General features: G+C 33.7%; 1 protein-coding gene across 1 annotated transcript in view; it reads left to right on the top strand.

Moving 5' to 3' along the window:
- LOC108362745 (RIMS binding protein) overlaps positions 1–22,454 on the top strand; it is a 79,838-nt gene that overhangs the window by 32,745 nt on the left and 24,639 nt on the right. The window contains exons 11-14 of the mRNA XM_017615864.1: positions 4,398–4,494; positions 4,950–5,587; positions 6,723–7,028; positions 11,025–11,307. Of these exons, the coding sequence (XP_017471353.1) occupies positions 4,398–4,494; positions 4,950–5,587; positions 6,723–7,028; positions 11,025–11,307 (1,324 nt within the window). The remainder of the gene's footprint in view (positions 1–4,397; positions 4,495–4,949; positions 5,588–6,722; positions 7,029–11,024; positions 11,308–22,454) is intronic.

Genomic DNA, 22,454 nt, shown 5'->3' with positions numbered 1-22,454 from the left:
TTAGAAAAATTACTAATTCATATGACAGCTGTCAACTGTCAGGGTTTTAATTTGAAACAAAAGTCATGATCAGCATGTCAAAAAAAGTATTCGGTGGCATTTTTAAAGAGATTGTCTTATTTTTTGAAAAATTCATAGTTAATTTTACAGCTGTCAACTGTCAGGGTTTTAATTTGACATAAAATTTGTGATCAGCATGTCAAAAAACGTAATCAGTGGCATTTTCAAAAAGATTTTCTTAATTTTCTTTACATTAGCAGTTGATTTGACAGCTGTCAACTGTCAAACTATAAATTTTATGGCATATTCGGATTCCGCATTACAACAATACTGCGATCCCGCCTTTTTTCATATTCGTAACAGCCCTTCTAATTTTTCGCGTTTAACATGACTTTTCCGACCACTGTGCGGCCTCCCAACAGCAAATGGGTTTTATGAGCAGCTTCTCCTTGGTAGATGTACACTTGGAGGTTTGTCATTGCCTGCGGAAGGGCGACCGCTATTAGACAATTGCTTGTTTTTTGTTGATAATAATTATATAATTTCAAATTTATAAAAATTCGAAGCATGTCAACAAATTGTCGTCATACATGCATAGTTTTTATTCAGTTTTGTAGCCCATTAAATTTTAGTGCAATAAAGTGCATATGGTAAGTCCTTGCCACTTCAATCTTGCAATTTATTATATTAATTTTCATAATTCTTCTAGTTTAAAATTTGGACTTACATGGTTGTAGTCAGACTTTCATAAAAAAATAAACCTTAAATAAACAAAATAAAAATAGTCAAAACTTTTTAAAATGTCCCGTACCTACTTATTTTCCCGCTACTGTGTGGGTATCTTATCAGCCAATTTGTAGTGATTTTCAACAACAGAGAAGAGCGCTTTCTAAATTTAGACTTCCTTAAGGCCATTTTGTGAGGTAGGTTTTCAAATTTATCTGCCACTCATTTATCGGCACTGATCCCCAGTTTCACCAATCAATTTTAACATTTATGGGCATAAATTGTTTGAATATCAGGGAATTCGCCAAAATATTCTGAATAGAACAGTTAATATTGTGAAATTTTAGTTTTTGCTTTTACAAAACTTATAAAACTGTGCAACCTATTGATATTATTTAATTTGGTCATAAAGAACATGCATATAAATATATCCTTAATGTCACTGAAATCTCGGGATTTAAGCAACATCTTCAGTTTCTTGCATTTTATTTGCCTTATAAGCATAGTATCCCGCTCTCAAGACTTAAAGCTCAAAAACTTAGTGCAACTATCAAAACTTCTTACCTAGAAAAAAAAATTGATCGTAAATTGATTTCTTTAAGCAAACTGACAGCAGCGGAAATACACTTTTCCAAGCGACAGAAATATTTAAAAACATTCTGAAATTTTTCTTGAGAACGGGATGGTAGGCTATAAAATGAAATACCCTAGTATACATGAGAACTTACATACATATGAAGAAAAATTTAAAACCCAACATTTCATTTTATACATTTTACTTATAGAAAAAAAAAATAAAAACATAAATTATTTAATTATTTAATTAATATGTATCTCGGTTTTATACTTGTCTTGTTAGCGGATGTGTAGCATTTGAAACTCCGACATTTTCTACATATGCAACTCTCCTTCTAGTTAACCCTCTAGATAGAGATAACAATAGAAAAATTCCGTTTTGCAAAAAGAAATATATTTACCTCATTTAAATTAGTATTAGTACTAGTACACACTCTCAAGCCATAATATTTCTATAAGAAAATAATTTTCAACTGAAGCGTTCGGTGAGTTCAACATTGCGTTGGATTAGAAGCGAACTGGTTCGCTCGCCATTATCTTTTCAACAGTTGCGGACCAGTTCGAAATTCTGAAATTAAATAAATTAGATTTTTTCCATTGATTAAGATTTTATTTAAATTTTGAATTTTACGTAACTAACTTAAGTTTTTGTAGCATCGTAAGACTCGAAACTACGCCATCAGCATCGAAGCAATACTTTCGCGCGACGCCACAGCCGACAATGGCGATTATTTGTTTTTTTTTTTTTGGTTATTGCGGAATTTCAAAAACAGGTGTAGATGTTTCGAGTAGGCAGTTCTAGTTCTGAACGAGGAAATCGTCTCATAAACTGATGATATTCCGCCAGGGGTATATCATTTGTAGGTTCTAGATCAATTGGTCTTAACTCATCACATATGGGTATGTACATACATATTAGGGTGATACAAAATAACGAACCCTACAAATTTATGGCTATAATAGGACCGATTTACTGAGAATAAAATTCTCCCACTTGGAAAAGTTTTTATTCCAATTTTAAAAGGTGCCGGTGGGCATTTGAAATTTGACATGTAAACAAATATTTTTTTTCATTTAAAATGTTATAAATATTGAAAGGTTTGAGTGTGGCATTCAATTCTCTAAAAAACTACTCTAAAGTTGATGGTCTAGACTCAAAAATGTATATACTTACGCGCTATCAAAGTCGGAAAAAAGCAGACATATACAGTTTTAGGGCTTTATGATTGAAAATATTCATGCTAAAAGAAAAAACTTACACTGATGTTATACAAAATGTGCAGAAAATGTTGACTATGTGCTTCGTCTGTCGTCACAGCTCGATTACAATTTTGTATCAACGCTATACCTCGTTCAGCAATATCATTACCATATTGAGTACTCTTAATCGTCTCTAAGAGAACCAAGAGGGTATTTTTTCAAAGAATTTTATGCCCTACAAGAATATGCCTACAAAAAAAAATTTATCTCAAACGGTTCAATAGTTATATAATTTTTAATAAAAAATACACCTTTTTACATGTTATTTATATGGAAATTTCAACTGCCCACCGAAATCTTTTAAAATGTATGTAAACATTTTTCCAAGTGGGAGAATTTTCTCCTCAGCAAATATGTAATTTTAAGGCCATAAATTCATTAGGTTAGTTATTTTGGATCACCCTAATACCAATGTACGCCCTTAATCAACGAAAGTTCTTTTACGCCGTTGTTAATGTAGACAGAGGTTGATTAGCCAACCCCGGTTTGAATCTCAGCTGACGCAAATTGTTATTTAAATTTAAGAAAACGACTCTTTACCCATTCGAGTATAAAGGGTAGCAATCAGTCCCATCGAACAAGATACTCTAATAAAAGTGAGTGATAAACATAAATCAAAAGACTGATCCAGGAAACATCCCGGATTAGTTGCTTTTTTGCAGGTTGTGTACATTAGTATGACAAGTAATGTTGTGCAGCAGCTAATAGCTATTTGATCTCTTACCTAATATTGCCGGCGTGAGTTTTTCTATGCACGCACACAAGTGTTTCACATTTGATGAACCGAAATCCACTTGCGTGCGTGATTTGTCAGAGTTGAATTTTTGCCAAATTTTTGTAAGTTTCGTGAATAAAATTTGAGTTCATGGTTGCGCCAAAATGTCAAATGAGCACAAACGTCAAATCGAAATGTCACGCAACACAAATCTTGGAATTTATTTTGGCCTGTACATATGTATGTCTAGATCTAGTATTATTTGCGGCTGCTATTTGATGCTAACAGTCAGATTAAGTTTGTCTCTCATATTACATATACTGTACAGTGAACTGCTGGAGGCGGTACTTTTACTTCCCTGCTGGTCTCTGAATTCGTTGTATCTCCTCCAGAATGTGCCAAAAAGTGAGAGCCCTCTTAAATGTCTACCAAAGTGTTCAAAAATCACATAGCCGTTAATAGAATGACTTCTGTAGCATAGAAAGCTTTAAAAAGATTTGTTTGTGTTTTGGTTTTAGAGGAAAGAAGTTAAAAAAAACTAAACAACTCAACTCTATGCATTTTCGCTCCAGTTTTCGTGAACTATAAATTTTTTCTCAACTTACATTTAGTTACCTCTTGTATTTATGAACATATCTTTAGGAGCTCTATTTCATATTCTATTTTTCGTTCTGTAGCTTTATACTTTCCTTTGAACTTTTTATCTCTCCTTATAAAAAATATTAAACTTACGTACTTATATACATACATTCTTTCACTTATGTAATGCGCCTTTAAAATACTACTCGTACTGTACTTAAGTTTGGCTTCTATTTTAAGTTGGAAATGTTTTACACATTCATAAAATAATTTGTTGAAAAGCTAAATGCGAATCATTGCAAGCAGCGAACAATTTTATGCAAATCAAAAAGTATAAGATCCTAGCAATCACTCAACTAAACCAAATTTCAAAATTTCTTTACAAACGTAATTCATGCCTGATTTATCATTGCTTAACAATATTCATTCGATCAACATAACTCCTACGAAATGAATTTGGCGATCTTCGACGACGACAACCACTCCGATCTCCGATCATCCATCCATCGATTACTATGCTGATCGCCGATTAAAAAAACAGGGCTACCAACCTGGAACAGGTCCACGCCCAATGATGCAAGGCCGACCTACCGGTCCACAAATGATGGGCGGACAGCAGCCAGGCCAGCAGCCGTACGGTCCACANCATTTTTTCTTAACTTACATTTAGTTACCTCTTGTATTTATGAACATATTTTTAGGAGCTCTATTTCATATTCTATTTTTCGTTCTGTAGCTTTATACTTTCCTTTGAACTTTTTACCTCTCCTTATAAAAAATATTAAACTTACGTACTTATATACATACATTCTTTCACTTATGTAATGCGCCTTTAAAATACTACTCGTACTGTACTTAAGTTTGGCTTCTATTTTAAGTTGGAAATGTTTTACACATTCATAAAATAATTTGTTGAAAAGCTAAATGCGAATCATTGCAAGCAGCGAACAATTTTATGCAAATCAAAAAGTATAAGATCCTAGCAATCACTCAACTAAACCAAATTTCAAAATTTCTTTACAAACGTAATTCATGCCTGATTTATCATTGCTTAACAATATTCATTCGATCAACATAACTCCTACGAAATGAAATTGGCGATCTTCGACGACGACAACCACTCCGATCTCCGATCATCCATCCATCGATTACTATGCTGATCGCCGATTAAAAAAACAGGGCTACCAACCTGGAACAGGTCCACGCCCAATGATGCAAGGCCGACCTACCGGTCCACAAATGATGGGCGGACAGCAGCCAGGCCAGCAGCCGTACGGTCCACAAGGTCAAATGGGCGCACAACGTTTTCCCGGCCAGCGAGGGCCAGCGCCGGGTCAAATCCAGGGCCAGATGCAAGGCCAAATGCCCGGCCAAATGCAGGGTCAGATGCAGGGTCAGATACAGGGCCAGATGCAAGGTCAGATGCCCGGTCAAGTTCCGGGTCAAATGGGCGCTCAAATGACCCCCGGACAAATGCAGGGTCAAATGCAAGGTGCTATGGGTCCGCGTGGCCCTCTCAATCCACAACAACAAATGCAACAACAGGCGCAAATGGGCATGGGTCCCGGGCAGCAGCCACTAACCCAACAACAACAACAGCAACAACATTTGGCGGCACAAAAGAAGCCGCGCTATTTCGTTGCTATGTTCGACTATGATCCAAGCACAATGAGTCCTAATCCAGATGGATGCGACGAAGAACTGCCATTCCAAGAAGGTGATACAATTAAGGTAGGTGGTAGTGTTGTGGGGTAGAAGAAACTAGTAGATTATGTAGTAGACGTATAGGAGTAGTGCACAGGGTTAAGGGTGGCTATGAAATGAATTTTTAAACATATGTTTACAACATATACAACAACAATACATATACTACATATGAATATACATATTTATGTACGNTTAGTAGATTATGTAGTAGACGTATAGGAGTAGTGCACAGGGTTAAGGGTGGCTATGAAATGAATTTTTAAACATATGTATACAACAACAATACATATACTACATATGAATATACATATTTATGTACGTATGGTTAAGTACGGAGCGAGAAACACCTTTGATGGTGCATTGAGGTGAGCTAGTGTAAGTGCAAAAGCGCATAGAGGAGCGCTATGGAGAGACCATCGAAGAGGAAAGTGGTGTCTCGAATACCCAGCTTTACAATTTTAAAGGTAAAAAGGCATACCACACACACACACATATTTACATACAAGCATACATACAAAACATGCATACCATCACAACAAATTCGTTTTTAAGTTACATATTACNCGAAAGTGGTGTCTCGAATACCCAGCTTTGCAATTTTAAAGGTAAAAACGCATACCACACACACACACATATATTTACATACAAGCATACATACAAAACATGCATACCATCACAACAAATTCGTTTTTAAGTTACATATTACCTTGGCGAATCGGAGAGTAAATGAATCGGTTATAGTAATCGGGTGACCACTTACTAGCAGTACACACATCTATTTCAGTCCACCTATCAATAAGTATTTAGATTTACAAGAATTTCTCACACTTAACCAAACTTGCATGTCTTAACCGTTAGTCAGTTGCTATACGATATTTAATCATCCGCTGTAGTCTTGTGTTCGGAATATGAAAACAAATCCATTTTGAAGACTTTCCCATTAAGAGTTTTCGATATTCTTATGAATTGTATGTAATTGTTTAGTNCAACTCCATTTTGAAGACTTTCCCATTAAGAGTTTTCGATATTCTTATGAATTGTATGTAATTGTTTAGTGGTATAAATATTTGTTGAGAAAATCATACAGAAATTATCTATATATATTTGCTAGATTTGGCTTGAAATTAAAACTCATCACGTCTCCTTATACTCCACGCAGGTTTATGGCGACAAGGACGCCGATGGCTTTTACTGGGGTGAATTGCGCGGTCGTCGCGGTTACGTGCCTCACAATATGGTTACCGAGGTGGACGATGGCACCGGCGGTATGGGTCCTATGCCGGGCGGTCCACCGCAGCCTGGTGGCCCGGGTCAAGTGATGCCCGGCCAGGGTGGTCCACAGCAAAGTATGCGCAATGTGAGTCGTGATCGTTGGGGCGACATCTATGCCAATATGCCGGTGAAACGCATGATCGCACTGTATGACTACGATCCGCAAGAGTTGAGTCCGAATGTGGACGCCGAGGTGAGTGAGGCGCATTTATAAAGAAGTTACAGTATTTCTACCCTATGATGTATTAAATGCGATTTGATATTATTCAGCGTAAGGAAGCCAGTTCCGGTTTCTTAGGTGGTTTCATAGATGACCTCTTTGGTACAACCCCAACAACCAAAAAAATGTCACGTAAAGTGAGTGATTTTAATGGTTTCTTTAGTTTCCTTCGCTCCATGTAAAATTCCCTGTATTTGCGGAATGCTTGAAATTTTGGAACAGTTCAATATCCCAACCAAAACCCCTTTAACGAGTACCATGAAACGCTTTGAGTAAACAAAGCAGTACCAATAAGATGAGCTCGTTACTAGGGCAATACCAACTCTGCGCCGTTTCCTTCTTCTGTCTGTTTCCTTGTACCCAAAATATCATTTAGAAGGATCCGTTGGCAAGCCCCTGAAATGTGGAATAGATGCTACCTAAAATCCAAATTTTCGCTAGCCAAAAAGCATCAACTAGTTTAGTTATCAGAGCAAATTTTAAGTATGCTATTTATAAGAGGTTTCGTAAAAGAGAACAGAAATTAATTAATTTAAATTTTAATTCAGTGCAGAATATTTTTGTATCTGTCCACGGGACATGAATTTATCACAACACTTTATAGGTCAAGAAACAGCCGAGACAAGGTTTTGGCGGCTCTCACTTTTGGGATCGCATTAGAAGAAAACAAGTTTTCATTAATTAATATATTAGACAGTGTTAGAGCAAATGAAGTTGAGGGCCTTGTATTTATAAAAGGGGACTAGTAAGTTTTTATATGTCACTATAGCCACTAGTTGTTTTGCACCGAGACTAAATAACTTCGCCAAATGGCCCTGTCCTTTATGAAGATACACGTACGCGTCGAGCCCGCGAACAGGGCCATATATCGTGCGTTGAAGAGATCTCTTGATAGTCCCACAGCGTTCTCATGAACACCGTCTGCGTTTCTAGGCCATGTAAAAGGACGGATATGATGAAAGATGTGGCTTTTGTTCTATGTTCGTCTAGAAAGGGCTCTAATTTTCCACTGCACCGGTTGGCAAGAGTTATCCTTTGCTTGATCTCCAAGACTGCCTACAGATACGTGTGTCCCAATAGGCGTAGACTAGAGATGGGCACGGGACTAAATATTCAATCCCGTTTCCGCCGGTTCCGAAATTAAATTTTTAAGTCCAGAACCCGCCTATCCCGACGTTTTCCAGAATTGTACCGTGGGGCTCGTAGGCCCGGATTCACATATCTTTCAAATTAATTTTAAATAAAAAACTAATGCAAGTTTTCTATCCTACGCCTTTTTTTTGATGTTTGCGGTACGGTTTCGTCTAAATAAAACATAAGAAGTACTTATTTGCGGAAGTGTCGGAAATGGATTTTGATCCCACCCCGCTAAATTTTTAAAGACCTTCCTGATGCCGCCCATCCCGGCCATTTTGAAACCAGTACCATAATTCATGGGTCCCGCGGGTCCCGATATCTCCCATCTCTAGACTCTATGTTTGTTAGTTTTCATTCACCGCTAGACCAAACATTTGGTCTCTTTAAGTTGTGCTGACGGCCTTAGTTTTGAAATTTATCCTCTCAGAGATTATACATAAGTTTAGGATAACGTCTTGTTTGGCGCGGCTCTTGCGTCCCCGTTCGCGCTTTTTAAGCAACGTGAACAACCCATATTCGAGAATCGGTAACCAGCCCCTGGGGAGAATNAAGTTTAGGATAACCTCATGTTTAGCGCGGCTCTTGCGCCCCCGTTCGCGCTTTTTAAGTAACGTGAACAACCCATATTCGAGAATCGGTAACCAGCCCCTGGGGAGAATTGGGTCACGTTAGAAAGAGAGAGAGCTCCCTTGGGCTCACTACAACTTATTCGTTTCAAAGGTACATGAAAATATTCGGGACTTTAAATGAATACATCGTTGGTTTATTTGCGTGAAAGTTGAAAACTTGCTATCCCCGATTTTTCCACGCTATTGGCGAGCGCTCTTTTAAAAACGNTTGGGTCACGTTAGAAAGAGAGAGAGCTCCCTTGGGCTCACTACAACTTATTCGTTTCAAAGGTACACAAAAATATTCGGGGCTATAAATGAATACATCGTTGGTTTATTTGCGTGAAAGTTGAAAACTTGCTATCCCCGATTTTTCCACGCTATTGGCGAGCGCTCTTTTAAAAACGGCATCTCAAACATTTTATTAAGTACTTGACCGAGCTGATCATAGAGGTAATAGAATCAAAGAAACTCCTTGCAGGCAGCAGTTCCTACATTTCGCTGATTTTACGGAGAAGCCATGCATTTTATCAACTTATTTTTGCCTTTACTTAACCCACGAAAGCCATGCTTCTACAAATCGATGACGCAATACGTGTTTGCTAGTCAAATTTAAAAATGTATGCTTATCTTTCTATTTAAAAGTTAGACATGTTAAATTTTCACACATTCACATAATTTTGTTATTCCCTTGTTATTTTCTCATAGACTGTTTCCTTCCAAATTTGAGTTAAAGTTTTGTTAAGAAATGTTAATAAAAACCAACGAAAGTGAAAAAATAATAATTCTATTTTTCAATCTCGGGACCTGGGCATCTAAANACATAGACTGTTTCCTTCCAAATTTGAGTTAAAGTTTTGTTAAGAAATGTTAATAAAAACCAACGAAGTGAAAAAATAATAATTCTATTTTTCAATCTCGGGACCTGGGCATCTAAAAAGGTGGTTACCCTATTACTCACACATGGTGATGTTTAAGGCTCAATTACTGAAAGCATAATGTTAATGTTAACGACATGAAATTCGGTATTCATTCTACTAAAGATATTAGCAATTAGTGACACGCATGACAAGATATTAGTGACACTTAAAGGTACTTAGACTCGAGACTTTTAAGCCTCTCCTCGTAGATCATTATGGGTTTTTTTTAGCAATTGCCACCGACACAAAGAGAATACTTTTCATGGTCGCCAATAAGGGCTCAATATCTTCTACCATCACGACTCAGCGATTTGAGGCGGTCAGGAATGGCTTCATATTTTTTGAGAACCTATGTATGCATAGCATATAACAGCACTCAGAAAGAACTTACGTATTTAGATTTCAATACGACTGAATTACGCTTTAAAATAAAACCTTTTCGTAGAGCGAATTAGCTTGTNCATTAGTGACACTTAAAAGTACTTAGACTCGAGCCTCTCCTCGTAGATCATTATGAGTTATTTTTAGCAATTGCCACCGACACAAAGAGAATACTTTTCATGGTCGCCAATAAGAGCTCAATATCTTCTACCATCACGACTCAGCGATTTGAGGCGGTCAGGAATGGCTTCGTATTTTTTGAGAACCTATGTATGCATAGCATATAACAGCACTCAGAAAGAACTTACGTATTTAGATGTCAATACAACTGAATTACGCTTTAAAATAAAACCTTTTCGTAGAGCGAATTAGCTTGTCCTACTTTCTTTGAGTATTAGTTTTAAGGGCCCGGTTTCTCGGATCACTTCCTAATTTCTAAGCGTCTCATTCGCTCAATTGGCAGGAGTACGACTAAAGGGTTAAAGGGGCATATCCAAAATAGCTCAAAAAATTGTTAGATAAACGACCACCGCAATATAGTCCTAAGTATTTGGCGATCAACACGTTAGCTGTTTTCGGTCGAAACTTATGTCGAAGTGTATGTACCGAGGTTGCAGGACATCGGTAACCCTGCCTTGGGCTATTTGAACGTTCAAACAGTTTGCAAATAAAGTAAATAAAAAAGATACGCTAGCCTTTAATACTGGACTTTAACTCCTCAGTTCCTACAGATTTAGTATGAATAGTATAGCAGTAATGACAAAAACAACTGCACAACAATAACCTCAGCTCATTTATACCTTGTCATCATTTTAAGTCAAGCTGACTTTTATATTCTTCTTTATTCCATTTGATTGCATTTCCTGCAACAATGACTTTTAATCTATTTATATGTTGCTGTTTTTTTTTTTGCAAACCAACAGCAGGTGGAATTGAGCTTCAAAACGGGTGAGATAATACTCGTTTATGGTGATATGGACGAAGATGGTTTCTATATGGGTGAATTGGACGGTATACGGGGTCTTGTACCGTCGAATTTCCTCGCCGATGCACCCGATCAGTACAACAATCAAATGGGCCCGGCGGGACGTGGTGGCTTGAGTCAGCGGGGTAGAGGACAAGGCCCCGGCGCTAGAGGGCCACCACCGCCTCCCAGAGATAATATGATGCCCGGCATGGCCGGTCAGCGAGGTTCAACCGGCAAACGTAAGTGAATTTTGTATCAATTTCTTTGTCATTTACACTTATACATACATACATATATGTATGTACATGCATACATATACATTTGTATTGTATACATATACATACGTGAAAATATTTGTCTGTATGTACGCATAACTTGCTCGTGCTACTTAATATTAATCTACTAACAAACAGTAAACAAGGCATAAAAAACAACAAAAAAGAATATTAAAAAAAAAAAATAAAACAGGAAAACGACAAATTACTTATATACAACAACAGCAATACGTGTACTTGTATTTCTTATAACTGTCTTTTTTCTGCAATTTTTATGTGATTATAAGTTTGTAATTTTTATTCTATTTTCATTTTTTCATTTCATTTTTATTTGCCTTCGAATGAAACAATAAAATGTACAGTTGAAGGTCAGTTTCTACAAACAGTTAATTGCTATGTACCTACTTATTGTATAATACTATATTTATACATATGTTTATGAAATACATACATATCTACTTACATAATTTGATTTTATTTAACCTTTTTATGTGATACTACATTTTCAATTCAGTTACGCATAAAACAAAAACAAAAAACATAAAAAAAAATTTTATACATAAATGCAAATCGCAACTAAATAGCTAATTAGGAGACCAGAAACAATTTGCAAAGAAATATAAAGATTTTTAATATTTTTTTTGCGTAAACCACGGTGACCAGACACATACTAGAAAAAACTAAGCGTAAATTTTTCTCAGTGCATACAAATCAGCGCGTTTACTAAACTCAGGTTGTGCTTAAAAAATACTTATTTTCATTCACTGTAGGTATGACTACTACTTATAAAATAATAAATGAAAGTAAATTATTTTTTCTGCAAAACTAACGAAAATTTATACAGCAATACTGCGTTTCCAATTAACCAAACATAAAAACAGTATCTAATAAACTTAAGACGAGCGAAAAGTCAGTTACATTTAAGTTTTCTTTTAACTTGGTTTTCTTCCAGCTAAGCTATGCTAAAACATACAATCTACTATTTATATATATATATTTTTTTTTTAATATAAATTACCTTTTCTACATTTGGAGTTTTTCCTGTCTCGTTTCTTTCCATTTTTTCATTTCTTACGTCCATATTAAGAAAGTTACAAATTTTTACTCTTGCAGTTTAATATATAGTTTTTCAAAGTTAATACATTTAAAAGCTTCCACAATCCTTTTCTTCCAAATTACTACATACATACATATATATTTTATAGTTTTTTCGGCACAAGTTCCTTATTTTTCTGTACCATTCTTACTTTAACCTAAAAAAGAAAGTGTTTGCAAAATATAAATAGTTGTTGTTCTTGTTGTTGATGTTGTACTTGTTTTTTTTTGGAATGTGACTTTAAAAAAAATTATTTGAATCATAACTTATCTTAAACAAAGTTTAAACACCGGGCGCGTTTCGGGCTCTGTGAAGTGGTGAAGTGAAAGGAAATGATTGGTTATCAAGGAAAAGTATAATTTTGTTTTTTTTTTCCTTTAAAAAATATTTCAGTAAATGTATACTTTTGCCAAATTTTAATAATTTTATGCGAAGCTTTAAAAATTGTTCACTTCTTCGTTTCACAGAACGGCGATCGCCCTCTAGAGGCGATATCTATTCTAGGGTGGAATAGGGAAGTGAATACAAAATGTTGACGCCAGAGAGAAGAACTAGAGCTTTAACCGATACGAAACGTTATGCTGTCCAAGTACGTCAGGTATTTTATGGAGAAGCGGGTACAAGTGCAAGGCTTTAACGTCAGTTCATGCTTTAATGCGATACAAAATAAACTGAATATGCATTTAAATTCAATAAAAACAGGAAAATATTTCATGAAAACTTATTTGGCTATGTTCCAAATGTATCTAAAATCTGAAATTGTTCCCACTTTCTCAGCACTGGCTCACGCTAGGGATGTAAATTTTGTGGCTTTTTACGATCCTGGGATTTTCGGGATGTCGTTATCACAATCCCGGGATCCCGGGATTAGTCCTGGGATTTAGATATTCATTACATTTCAGGAACTTAAATCGAAAAAATTGCTTATAAATTGTTTCAGAAGCTCGTCTACTTTGTGTTTGTTATTTATGGCCTTATAACAATTATATTCAACAATTTTTATTAAGCTTGAGGCCGTTTTAAACTATTGTGGAAAAGCAACAATAGTTTGAAAAAACGTTAGAAGTGAGAGCTATTTCGGAAATCACCACGTTTCCTCATCAGACTTCTTTCACTGGGATTCGATCCAACGACCCCAGCTGACTCATCCTACCATAAAATATATAGTGAATAAATGGGTTTGAAACCTACTTTTTTATTTAAAGTGGCGGTTTTATTTTTTCTCTCTGATGTCAGGATTTATTTTAAAGGACTTTGAAACCACAGAGATAAGTATGATTAATTCCAAAAGTTAATTAAAAAATTCAATGCATTGTAGAATAAAAATATGGGTAAATATATATGGTACAAATAAAAGGAAGCAAAGAAGGAAGGAAATTTCTTTAGAAGTTAAAAAACTTGAAATTTTTTGGATTTACAAGGACTAATAGGCCATTATTTAAGCTGATAAAGTTAGAAGGACGAAATTCGAGGATGTTATCGAGTTTATATAAGTCCTTAACATATAATTTTTTCAAAAATAAATATTGCGAAATTTCAAGGAAAAAATTTTAAAAGGACATTTGCAATACTTACAAGTCCATGTGCATAAAAAATCTGATTAAATTCTACAGACTTTCTTCTTCAACTTGATACCCACACTTCTTCTCTAGGCACATTCCACCGAATTTTTTAAATCATTTTGGAATTACTTAACCCAGGGTGAAAAACTAAAAACGCAATTTTACAATATTTGGATCATGTTTTCACGAATATATCAATTTTTGTGTGTAAAATTTACTATCGCACGGTGTTGTATGTATAATGAGCTAGACATTTATGAAAGAATATAAATTATTAAATAAAAATAAATATAGCCAATACTGCTCAAGAAAAGGAGTTTCAATTATTGCCATCAAAATTAAAATTTCCGAAAATCCCTGGAATATTTGCCAAGAATCCCCGAATTTTTAGAACCTAAAAAAGTCCGGGATCTCTGTGTTAACATTCCTAGTTCACGCTCACCGGAGAATTTCCTTGAAATCTCGAAAATCTTAAAAAATTCCCGCTCTGAAATATTTTTCATACAAATTTCGATGTTTTATGTTGCTCTCACTTTACTGCTTCATAACCTGACTTGGCACCTTAGGTTATGGTTACTATGCATGCTTATTCTGACGAACTTTTGTTCTGACGATTTCGTTGCGACAAAAAAATACGTCTTTGCTTGTTTGTTTCTTATTTTTTTGGTCCGAAGTTATCGTCAAAACTAAAGTTCGTCAGAATACGCATGCATAGTAACCGTAGCCTTAAAATGATTTCCAAAATATCAAAACACATTCATGAGACTTTTAACATTTCCTAATCTTATTAATTTTATAGACATACATATGTACATACATACATATATGGGTATTTCCATAGAACTTGGTTGATATTGAAATAGATGTTAAAAATTTTTCAAATAAAATCATCGTAATTAATATTAATTTAACTTTAAAATTAGCAAAAGCTGCCTGGTAAGAAATTAAATCAGTCTTAAGAACGCAATCACGAACACAAAAACGGAATTATAACGATTCAAATTTTATTAAAAAAAAAATCGAAAATAGAATACTTTGAAGATATTTTACCGTGAATAAATTCAATTTGAAACTGCATTATCGTCGCCGCAGCGGTGAAAGCTTCTAACTCCACTTTTCGGTGAAAATAACGGGCGGAAGGTAAATAATTTTGTATTTCCCAGCAAACATTGTGGTAAGTTACCGATTAGAGAACGAATGGAGAACTAGCCACATTCTCCCATCTCAAACGTTAGAGAACGACTCGAAAACTATCGAGAATCATAGCGATCTCAACAAAAATGGGACATAGTTCTCGATGCGAGAAAATATTAATTCTCTAATCGAGTTCTAATGTTGATCTCTAATGGGATTCGAATGTGAATTTCAAACTGCTGTTTTGCTTTATTAAATAAAACGCTTTGTTGTAAAGTTTGTAGTAAGAAAAATATTTTAAAAATAGTTCTTGAAAACCCCAATCTTTTTTAACCACGTTTTTTTATAGAGAATTAAACAAGGATTACGATCATATAATTTTAAATCCCTAATTTATTGGCCTTCACTATGCAAATCAACTTCAAAAAGTTCAGCTGTTAATAGCTAAGTTAGCTTTAGGACAATTTTGACCATCTTATTTGTGGAAATATTAAGCCCGTTTCTTTAGCTTTAAAACGACGTTAAGATGAAATCTCTACGATGGGCAGAACCCGAGATATAACGATTTGAAAGAGTACATGACTATTCAGAATCACGAAGAGATGCAAACTTTGACAGATCCTATCTCCAAAGAAAAAACCAAAAAAAAATCCTCGAACACGTGTTAGCCTATTTCATGTATAGAACCCATAAAAAATTTGAAGCCAATCGAAAGTGTGACACCAAATCTGGTGACGGATATGAAAAAAAAATTACTCAATAGGGCCGAATATATCCGGTTTTGTTAAAAGTTATGTGGATTTTCAATTTTAATAGAACAAAGAGGAAATTATCAGAAAAAGTTATTGACGCAAGGCCAATAAAATCTTGCGATGAAGCAGCTGATACATCACCTTAAAACTTTTTGGAAGTTAAGTTTTGACGAGCCAATTTTCCTTATACTTAAGCCCTGTATGTAGCTCTCAAGAAAACGGTTAAGAAAAAATTGCCATTATTTCGCGTGTGTGTCCAAGGAATTTTGACATTTTTGATACCTCACAGCCTGTTGCCTCACTCTTTCCTCAATAAATAATGGAACGGGCATATATTTCTGATGCAAGCCTGGGCTGCCTTGTGCTCTTTTTTCACAAAAAAACTTTAGAAAACCGTACTAGCAAACGTAGTAAATTTCTTAAGAACTGCGTACTGCCTTAAGGAAATTTGACTCAAGAAAATTTCTTAGCCATTTCTTGTACGTCATTTTATATGGAGTTTTAGCTTTTCTTGAGAGCTGCATACAGGCCTTTACTTGGGAATATTTTCTTTCCTAATATAAATAACGAAATCTACTTTGGATTAAATTATTCATCAATATTTTCATTTCTCTATTTTTAGTTTGAGCAAGTACTCGCCAAATCTTCTTCTTAAACATTTAGTTTACGTTGGAATTTGAAAAAGAAAAAAGAATATTCTTTTCCTTTGCATTAAATGTACTGTTACATTCGTTGACTATGGAAATGTCCATATACATATGTACATACATATGTACATATCATGATTATTATTAATTTTCAGTTAGTTGTATTCAACACCACATGCATACTCGTCTTTTTAAATCTACTAATTAAAAAGTCTACTTGGTTTGAACGCACATACATATATACATACAAATACAAAATGTACCACAAAATGGGTCTAATAACAACGGCACACAAAAGCAATTCGAATTTTTTAATTTCGCTCAGAAAAAGTGGTGATTCGACTTATTGTGCACCGGTAGAAATCTGAACTCGGGTTGAAATTCGGTTATACATACATATATGTTTTCACAATTGAGTTAAATCGCAGTTCAAATAAAGGTAAATGCGTTAAATGGAGCAAATTAGGCTAGACGATGCAGTAATTGAATCAATTACTCATCTTTAGGTTATTTACAAGACGCCGTAAGCGTCGTAAAGTCATAAATACATAAATTTTTTCAATGTAAAATAACGGTTAGATGTGTTTAAGAGGACCTGATTACATATTTTCTGTCAATTTAAAAACATATTCACCCCAAAAAAATATTGAGTTGTAAATATTGTATGGAATGACCCATATATAACTTAACTTAACTTTGGACCACGTCAACCGATTTCGATAATTCTTTTTCTACCGGAAAGGTGGCAGCTCAAGGGTGATCCCATACTAATTTGTTTTAGGTTCGATAATTTGGTCATGAAGAAATTAACGGTACTATTAAATTTGTATATGAGAATTGAAGTCGGTTTGGGTTTTTGCTTAAAAATTACTCGTATTTTTAATTCATTACAAGTTGTTAAGTAAAAAAGACAAAGAAGCCAAAAAATTAAAAATTTAAAAAATCTGAATTAATGAAAAATTACCTTCGCCTCGAAACCGACATTAAAGAGTTAAATATTTGAATATTTTCTTTTTTGACTTAAAAAAAATCAACTTTGAAACAAAAATTTTGAATGCTTTTTCGGTTTTGTGCCCATGGACAAAAGAACAGCGAAAAGATGTATATAAATCTTTGTTAAAAGTACATTGAAGACTAGTTTCAAGTCAAAAAAAAAAAGAAAAAATTTTTCCTGAATTCTCCATTTCAAAATACCATTAAATTTTGTCTCTTTGAAAAAGAAAACTGTGCGACGTCTTGTGAATCACCTAATCGTAAAATAAATTTTCAACTCTCCGATTTATTTTGTTACTTTCTTGCACAGCGGTTTAATTTTCAACTTAATAAATAAGAAATACTTAAAATTAAGAAATATTCTCGAAAATGTCACAACTCTAGAATAAATATTTGTTTTTTTTTTCATTTCCTAAATACTTTAAATTTTCTGACATTTGGCGTTTTCGAAGGTGCAAATTTAATTATACTCGCACTTTTTTCTATTAATATGATCAAAGCATAAATAATGATAAACGTGCCTTAAACGTTAATTCAATGTAGAATAATCGGCATATCCGGATGCCACAACACCAAATTGCCTTTCTCCCTAACAACTTTTATTAATTTTATGTTGCCTTTTTCATACGATATTGCACACACATATAGTTCAGCAGGATTCGTTTAAATAAGTTAACGAAAACAAAATTTTAATAGAAAACCCGCCCTTTTTTCCTTACCCAACAAGCACAACAAACTTATCTATTAAGCAATTCTTTAAAATAAATATTGCGCTTAAACAACGCGGAATGCTTGTCATAATAAACAAGTAAAATATTTTCAAATTTTAAATTTATTTGCTTTTCGATGCTTATAGTTTAAATGTTTTCTTAGCTTGTTGGGTATTAACGTAAATATGTAAAATGTTTTTTTTTTTTATCATCCGCATACATTCTAGCAGTGAATATAAAATTTTCGTTTTATTTACTTCATTGATCACTCATACGCATTATTGCACTTTGCTTTAAATACATTTAAAAATCTTTAAACACTCTCTATAAATAATTTTTAATATAATATTTTTAATCTGTCTTGATGTTCATGTAAAAAATTATATTTACATTTGCATGTTGTATTGAATGCTTAGAAGGAAGTAAATACACCATTTTGTAAATTACCGTAAAATTTTATTTTAATTCACTTCTCTACATTTTCCAAAGCACATTAGGTGTATGTTTTGGATTGCAGTAAATGTTTCTGATATTAGTCGATAAGGGATATTAAATTTCTTCTCAAAATGGTTTACATTAAATTTTTGATTGAAAAGAAAATCTGTAAAGAGTGCCATGGTATTAATCGTAAAATTGTTTTTATGTAGTATTATTATTTTTTTATTCCAGTTTTAATTTTGAAATTCCTATATGTATCAAATATATCGAGCCCTAACCGCCAAAATAACGTAAGCGACATTTTTTTTCGAAATTTTCTTTTTGATGCAGAAATGCATCTAGATGCTCTAGGAATATTTCTGCATCAAAAAGAAAATTTAAAAAAAATGTCGCTTACGTTATTTTGGCGGTTAGGGCTCGATATCATAAGCATATGTTTATATTTATATCTGTGTCCAATTATATGCACATACTTTTGGGTCAACATAAGTAAGAAATAAAATCTGTGGAGGGCTTAATAAACTCAAATATCAATAGAAAATGATTGTTACTTTAAGAACCATTTTTTTTTTTTTAATTAAATAGCACATACATATCGCACACCTATGTAACTAAAAAATCAGATCCGGATTCAGAAATATAACTGCTTGTTGATCGTACAGATTCAACGCAATTTATACAAAAACACGTACAACGGACGTTTTGGTTTAGATTTGGTAATTTGAGGACAAATAAAAGCACATATGGGTCATTCATATTTCGTCATGATATTCGAAAATCTCGAAAAAAAATCCCGAAATTTTGAACTCACGGAGAAGTATCTTTTTTTTAATTGTTTGCCGTTAATAAACTATTTGTCGGAGAAAATCAGTTAAGGTATCAAAATGTGCGTAATTACTTCGGCTTTCCATGAGAGTGTGAAATGTCAAAATTGGTGTCTTCTTTTTTTTCGATAAAGAATGTAAAAAAATATATTTCACCCCAAAAAAACTATTGCGGTGTAAATATTGTATGGAATAACCCATATACAATAGTCCCAAAAATTAATAACGTTTTCAGAAATTTCAAAGGCAGTTCGAAAACATCTCTGCGTACGTAAAATGGCGTTGTATACAATATCTTTGTACCTTAAGTGGTGTGTTGTATTTTTTATAAAATATAATACTTACAATTAAATATACATATATATATGATCGAAAAAATGGTTAAATTTATTGGAAAATAGCAACAAAAATAAAGATCAAACGGGATTCGAAAAATTACTTGCTTTTTAACTAATAACTGGTTCACGAGGTATCATTCATTTTACGATTTAATATAAACGTATAGACATTTAGTAAAACTTAAACTGCATGAACATATATATAATTGACTAAATCGACTGCTGAGTGGAAGATCGACCTATCTCGGCAGCCAGTTCGAAAACGCCTTATCTCAAAAAATGTTTCAAGGACGCGCTATTTCAGAATTTGGTTGAACAACGCCCTATTTCAGAATTCGTTTCAACAACGCCATATCTCAGCTGCCTATTCAAAAACGCCGTGTATCAGCACATATTCAATACATTTTGAAGTTAGATTGGGCGTTCTTGAACCGAATTCTGCGAAAGGGCGTTCTTCAACCAAATTCTGAGATAAGGTGTTTTTCAATAAAATTCTGAAATAGGGCCTTATTGAAAAGTTTTTTTTGAGATAGTTCGTTTTCGAACTGGCTGCCGAGATAGGTCGATCTTCCACTCAGCAGTCGAAATACAGTTGAAATAAAATGTAACAGCATATGTTTGGACCACAGATTTCTTTTATGTATCTGGAACCCTAACTAGTTAATACTGAAAGAAAATGTACTTTTAAAACTACAGATACTATATGGTTTACAGTTTTTATTTAATTTGAACGATTAAATCTATGCAGCCTAAATTTGCTGACTTTAGTCTGTGTTCAGATAGCTTTCTATATTATGCGAATCTGAGTTTACAAATATTTCTGAAAGCCAAAAGTTCGTTATTTTTGTTAGTTACAAACGCTGTATATGAAAAAATGTCGAAAAAATCACAATTAAATTTAAATATTTACGTTCACTAAACAAAGTAAATAAATAGGTCAAATAAATAAATTAGCAACTAGAATAAAGTTTAGAGAAAAATAAATCTTTTTCCCTACTTTGATCGGAGAGGTGTTTTTGATCGATTACACTAGTTTACAAGAAAACTGTACCTCATTTAATAGGCTAAACTATTTTGGAATTGCTTAATACGAGTTTGATACGCAATTAATTTTCGAAAGGAACGTCTACTAAGTTTTATGTAGCTACTACCACACCTCTACATCAGACTTCTTTTAACCGATTCAGTAAAAGCTCTTTTTTTTTGTAGATAATAGCTTTTTGCTGTTTAGAGAAAAGTTGTCTTTAGCAAATGATATCAATCTTACCATGTTTATTTAATTAATATTTCCGGGTTCCAGTTGTCCGTCTTTTCGATAGTGAGCAGTGTGGTCTACAGAAAGAAACTACAATTTTTCGGTGCAATTGACATTCGAAAAAAATTTTAAGTAGTGTTCATAGTTTTGAACAATGTTTTGCCATAGAAAAAAAATTAGTAATTTACATCTAATTTTTTTAATACACCTACGGCACTGACTGATGCTTTGTATTTTGACGTTCTTGAATGCTCCCATTATTTTGATGTTTTTTTTAAAGAAGATCCTAATCTGACTGAGGAGATACATTTTAGAAAAAAAGGAGAATTATTTCGGTGAACTCTAGGTGTGGATTAAAATAAGTTGGCGGCACTGGTTCTACTTTTAAATCTTTTCATTGTAAAAGTCAGTCATGAACGAAATTTATTCTTCATTTAATTTTCGCTATATCCTCAGGGGATTGTCAGAATCGATGGTTCTTAATAAAATTCTATTTTTAAGTCTTTTGTAGAACTTTCAAACTTCTAGCTGCCATTTCTTCAAAGGAAAAAAGAACTGGTCTTCTGGGAGTTACTGGTTTAAATTTTATTTTAGGTCCAAGAAGAAAACGAGTTAGATTTATTTGAGTTTAATTTTTGGAGAAAAAAGGTACAAATTTGAACCCACTTTAAAAAAAGTGATGAGACTGAGCAAAATTCTAGTAGGTAGTTGGAAATACCAGTATTTTTGGAGTACTTCTATATGTACAATTACTTCGAAATACTTATTAAATTACTTATTATATGATAAGTTGAAGTACTATCTGTTTACATTTAAGTATAGAGGTTCTTGTTTTTATATAAGATATTTTCCAGGGGGTCAGATTTTAAAGTTGATAACTCCATTGTTGGTTGTCCAGGTTTTAAAACATACATATTTTAATAAAAAATGCAAAAACCTGTTTTCTTGAAAATGAAGTTTGTTAACTATTTGTAAACTAGTGTAATCTACTAGTGCATTCCACGTTTACCTTCTTGTCTATTTAGGTTTTGATTAAGCTTTTATATTTAGCAGATTATAGATATACATTCATACATAAATACATACCAGGGTACGAACTTTTTTTACTCTTGGTTCTACACATTGTGCAAGTTTAGCAATTTTTGCAAAAAGTAACAGAAACAACAAAAACAACAACATATGTTTATTTTTTTAGACGTTTTTAATAAAAGTTTGTCAGCGCTTATAAATGTACATAACGGGTGATTTTTTTGAGGTTAGGATTTTCATGCATTAGTATTTGACAGATCACGTGGGATTTCAGACATGGTGTCAAAGAGAAAGATGCTCAGTATGCTTTGACATTTCATCATGAATAGACTT

This window comes from Rhagoletis zephyria, unplaced genomic scaffold (genome assembly GCF_001687245.7).
Source record: "Rhagoletis zephyria isolate East Lansing unplaced genomic scaffold, Rhagoletis_zephyria_1.1 Rzeph_scaffold_01084, whole genome shotgun sequence".
Classification (NCBI taxonomy): domain Eukaryota; kingdom Metazoa; phylum Arthropoda; class Insecta; order Diptera; family Tephritidae; genus Rhagoletis; species Rhagoletis zephyria.
This window is presented reverse-complemented; position numbering and strand designations above follow the sequence as displayed.